General features: G+C 36.7%; 1 protein-coding gene and 1 non-coding gene across 2 annotated transcripts in view; one reads left to right on the forward strand and one right to left on the reverse strand.

Moving 5' to 3' along the window:
* Window positions 1–573: 573 nt before the first annotated feature.
* TRNAK-CUU lies at window positions 574–646 on the forward strand. The gene has a single exon. It is a non-coding gene; the product is annotated as a tRNA-Lys (tRNA).
* A 1,106-nt stretch (window positions 647–1,752) lies between these two features.
* Window positions 1,753–5,387, reverse strand: part of LOC101308438 (RNA-binding protein 40-like) — a 5,228-nt gene continuing 1,593 nt past the window's right edge. The window contains exons 6-12 of the mRNA XM_004309825.1: window positions 4,953–5,106; window positions 4,701–4,871; window positions 3,918–4,005; window positions 3,659–3,717; window positions 3,102–3,167; window positions 2,542–2,655; window positions 1,753–2,269 (exon numbers count right to left, since the gene is read on the reverse strand). Coding sequence (XP_004309873.1) covers window positions 2,572–2,655; window positions 3,102–3,167; window positions 3,659–3,717; window positions 3,918–4,005; window positions 4,701–4,871; window positions 4,953–5,106 — 622 coding nt within the window. The 3' untranslated portion in view covers window positions 1,753–2,269; window positions 2,542–2,571. The remainder of the gene's footprint in view (window positions 2,270–2,541; window positions 2,656–3,101; window positions 3,168–3,658; window positions 3,718–3,917; window positions 4,006–4,700; window positions 4,872–4,952; window positions 5,107–5,387) is intronic.

Genomic DNA, 5,387 nt, shown 5'->3' on the forward strand with positions numbered 1-5,387 from the left:
TAGGAACGAAGTTGGGGGAGTGGTGTGAGTAATGTTGCTGGTGGTAATGGTGGTTTTAGGATTAGGATTGTGGCCGGATTAGTGTTATTATGCCTGGGAATCGACAGTAGCATCTTCGACAGTAGCAGCATGCTAGCATCGACAGTAGCAGCGCGTTAACATCATAGAGTCGACAGTAGCAGTGTGCTAGCATAAGAGTCGGCAGTAGCAGTGTGCTAGCATAAGAGTTGGCAGTAGCAGCGCGCTAGCAATCAGAGAATAGCCGGAAAAACAAATGCAATAGCACCGGCAGTAGCACCTTTTGATCGATAGTAGCACCTATTGATCGACAGTAGCACATTCTATCGACAATAGCAGTATAATATGTAGTGAAGGGTATTCTGGTAAAATTGTAGTGACAGATGGCATGTGCATATTAAATTGTCCTAATTTGTTAATTTTTGTTCTTAACTGTATAAGATAATGTGTAAAGGATGTAATTTTAGAGTGAAATTTAGTTAGTAACTAATATGTAGTTTACTATTTTAACAAATTTCTGTTACTTCAATAATTTCTACGAATCATTGCCAACAAGCCCGTCTAGCTCAGTTGGTAGAGCGCAAGGCTCTTAACCTTGTGGTCGAGGGTTCGAGCCCCTCGGTGGGCGTAATAACATTTTTTTGTTATTTTGTTCGAGCCCCTCTTATTTGCATCCTCTGTACTTTCTTTCATGCACTTCTGGTTCTGGGACTAGACTTGGCTCCGCCGCCTCGAAGAAGGAGGACTACGGCCAATTAGTTCAAAAAGCTTCGCCTAAGCTTTATGATATGACTTTTACAAACCATCAAGAAGATAACTTCAAACCAAAGTTTAGCAATTACTTGTGCACCACCTTCAGTCCATCCGATCTTGAGAGAGGAACAATGTTGGAAACTACAGGAGTAGGACGAAGTAATTACGTAGCTGACTAGACCAACCATTTGCGACCACCGTCATAGAAGGGTGTGTTTCAAGTTTAAATAACAATCTTAAATTCTATCATACGAAATACACCAGTATTATGTTATTTAAATTTCTGTTTTTACCTCTGTTGTTTACTTCAAATCAAATTTTTGTTTTTTACAAATACCAATATTAATTTTCATATTTTTCTAATATTTTATATTTAGTCTATTTTTGGTCGAATATACAATTTTTAGATAAAATTTGGTAAAATTTTCATCGATATTCAATATTATCTCGATATATCCATCGAGATTTTTTTTTTTCGAACTACCGATATTTCCGTGATCATTGATATTTTAGTCCTTATTTCCCTATATGAATTTATGATGTTAGCAATCCTATGATCTACCCGAGTCGATCTTCTGAATAATATTGGGAACTTAGTTACACTCTTGTGCTTGTGGACTATGGTTTAACTCGTGAGAGGTCCATCTAATGTAATATGTGTTGTGGCTTGCCATATGATCGACTATTACCTGGTTTAGTGATCTCTATCTTTCTGATCGACTATTGGTGAAGTGTTTGAAATTGTCATATTTTCTGTAGCATTGTATTACCTTGTTTAGTGATCTATCTTTGTGATTGATTCTTGGTGGAGTGTTTGGAACGGCCATATCTTATGTAGCCTCTCTAACGTCAAAACATATATGTTTGATATTACACACAATGTGACACTACATATACCATGACTAGAACCTGTATGTAGTCATGTTCGAGGAAAAGATAGACGATCAAAGGCCTAAGCCATACAAACTCAGTTGTGAAATTGTTAATCGATCATTGAGTACTGATGGATTGGCAAAGGTCACATTCACCGAGACTGGTGTTTCTGGCAGCTAACTTAAAAAGGTGGCGCAGATTACAATCCCCATGACATATTTGATATTTCTTTCGCCATTAAAAGCGATACTTCTTTCAATAAGTGATCTCAATTTCCTACCAAATATAATGTGGAAAAGAATCTTCAAAAGGACAGATTATAAGAACTGACAACTGGTACCCTGCATCAGAAACTCCACAAGTACAAATAACTTGGGATGCCTAAGTTTTGCAGCTTCAGGTACAACCCCTTAAGTCAGCCAGCCAGCACCCAGACTTTGGAGACAGCATGGAACCAGTGAGAAACCCTGGATGCCAAACCTGTTCGCTGATGCAGGAATGCCTTCTTGGGACCATCTGGGCATGTATCCCCCAGCCAGCACCAGCTCTAAGTCCACTTTTGCTCCATGGAATATCTTAGAAATTCCTCTTGCCCAGCGCATTCCATATTCTTGCTTGATGATTCCTGAAGAAAGTGAGAAGGGCAGTTACAAAAAGACAAAGATAACTAAACACGAACGCACCAGATACAAACTTTCCGAGGGTGTTGATCCACCCACAATGTTGTGGTTGATCAGAACCTGGTATAAGGGTATAACTAACAAGAATGTTGTGGTTGAACAATAAATTGATAAAGATTCAAGCCCATGTTACACCACCTTGCACACATGGTGCTTAAAAAGTGAGAATAACTGAAACTCACATACACGAAGAAAGTACAAAGAAGTAAAATCTGACCTATAGAAATTCCCCTGATAGTCTGTCTACTTAAGTTGCTTTAGCAGCTGCTGGATTACGGCCAAACTGGATGATCATTGGTTTTCCTCTGAACACATACCCATTTACTAGATTCTGCAACCAATGTTTATGATTCAATTTAGTACTATCCCTGCTTCAATTCAACATCAAGATTAAAATAGATCTGCTTCAATTTAAAATTTATACACTGTAACTAAATTCCCAGAAAAACCTATGAGAACATGGAAGTTAGGAGACAGGGCTCCAAAACCAATTCAACTGTTGGAGCAAGAGACAATGAGCGAAGATGCTGGCATAAAGTAAAGTGTCTGCCATGCAAAAAGAAGCAGGGCCTAGCTCAGAATGGGAAGTCTATCCAATATCAAAAACCAATTATGTAAAATACAGACATCGCTCTGTAATTTTGATACTTTGTTCGGGGCTAAAATGTCAGCTGCTTTATATTTTGTTTTAACTTACAATGCAGACAAGAGATGAACCATTTATATTTTAATTTCAAATATATAACAAATGACAAAATGAGATTGGAAGATGCATACCAAAGCATATTGGCTTTGCTCAACTGAAGGAAATGTCACGAAAGCTTGGCCCCTCATTCTCCCTTCCTGAAATCCAAAATATTGATCAGCTTGTGGAAGTAGGAAACGGTCTCCGATATTCCAATACTATATAATATCTTATGCCAGGTACAATCTTTAAAGAATGGCATCTTCAGGACAAAGTTGGCAAGGAATTCAAATCTAGCTATGGTCTATCATATAACTCAGTAAGACCCATTCTTCACAACTCAAGGTTAAAGGTTCATCCAAACCCCATAGCCCTCACTTCCCTCTTAAAGTATGGTCATAACTGCTAAAAGTTTTCTCTTTTTCCACCTCTTTTGTCTGGCCAAATTACAAAGGATTACAATAATAGTAAAGGGAGATTTTCTGCAAATACATTTACAGCTCTGTTGCAGCTTCTTTTTCTAGGAGTACGAGTGATCTACCAACATGCTGCTGCTTTCATTAAAAAGACTTTCCGATGTGGTCTGTACTAAAAAAAACTTGAGACGCTATATTTTGTCAAAAGCATAGAAGTTACCAAGATAATTTACCTGCATTAGCTTCACACTGAGACCAGATTTGGCTGCATCAGCGCTTCCAAATAATGACCCTACAGCATTGTTATCAAAGGGAGAAATGGTAGTCAGTTTGAAAGTGCTTGGACTGGGAATACCAGATAATTGTTTCTCCTTTGACACCAAAAACAAACATGTGAAGAGAATGTACATCCAAGATACAGTCTACTCTCAGAATATAAATATCTCCAACCAAAATATTAGTATAGAACAATAATCAAGTTTACGAGCTCACCAAATATGTAGTAGAAGTCATCAACAACAATGTCCTTTGCCAAGTTCTTTATATACAACACAGGGGCAGCAGTCCCAGTGGTATAGTTCTGCATATACCAAGTGAAATTGTAATACCAAATTATGTTATTCTCTTTTCTGAAGTCAGCTAAATCTTAATTTGCAAAAGAATATTTTCATGGAAATTGTTCTTCCTCAAAGTTCACATTTTTCCCTGGCTAAACTTCTCTCAGACAGTGGCCTGATCCAAACCGTTTAGAAAATATAACAGGGAGACAGCAATTGAAATCCAGAAAGGAGAGCTAAAATGCAGATTGAAATATTATTTAAATAGACAATAAGAAGATTGACTGCTGCAGACATGAAAATCCTTGTGTCCACTGGCATTAACTCCTAAAAGCTAATAATGGTTCCCATGTAACCAATGATCACACATTTCAGTAATAAAGTCAAACATTTAAATTGACTTTTATTTACCTGAAACAACACCAAAATACTGTACGTATGTCTATACCTATATTGCATTCCTGACTAGCCAAAATACTGTACGTATGTCTATACCTATATTACGTTATGACGATGAATAAATTTGAAAAACAACATCAAATTTTCTCTATATTAAAAGACTGTCACATTATATGATAAAATGCAATGATTTCATAAAGATCATATCAAAATGGAACTGTTCTTGCCAGCTGGGGAAGCTAGGTTGTAAATATTAGAAAAGGTTATCATTGTGCCATGCTCATGTTACCAGAATATAACCAAAACTTGGAGTTGGTACCTTAAACATTGGAAGCGATAATATTTCTTCTGGAGGCAACTTCCCTCTTTCTAGTTCTTCAGGAGTTGCAAAAGGGTTGATGACTGAACTCTCAGTTTCTGGAAGCTTTTCTTCTTTGGTGGTGCTATCATCTTTATGCTCATTGTGAACAACTTTCTGGGTAATTGCTATCTGTAACAATCCAAGAAAATTAAATAAATAACAAGAAGGTAAGCCAATATGTATGATCATTAATCTTCAAAAGTATCTTACATGTAGCAGAGGATTCTTCTTCTTTATCATCGGCATCTCTTTTGGGACTAGAATAGCTTGTTTCAATCCAACATCTTCATGTGCTACACCTTTATCAACTGCAGGACCAAGAATAGATTCCCGCCTGACACGCTTCTTTCCTCTTAAAGCTCCTCTAGACGCCTCCTAATAACATTGAAAGTCCAGTCACAAAAAATTATATATAAAGCGAGTAGAGTTAACGAGCAATCAATTTTACTACTTTTGTTTGATTATTGTAGATCTTGAACTTATCAAATTGAAGAATCATGAAAATAATTTCCCCGCGTGTCTGGTTAAACGTATACTAAAGAAATTAAAGATTAGTGACTTTTAGCTTTTAGTTTTTTGGTTTTTACCCTTAAAGACGGTAGACAATACCAGCCTTTATAAATCTATAATTTATTTTATTTTATT

Source organism: Fragaria vesca, unplaced genomic scaffold, assembly GCF_000184155.1.
Source record: "Fragaria vesca subsp. vesca unplaced genomic scaffold, FraVesHawaii_1.0 scf0513126, whole genome shotgun sequence".
NCBI lineage: Eukaryota > Viridiplantae > Streptophyta > Magnoliopsida > Rosales > Rosaceae > Fragaria > Fragaria vesca.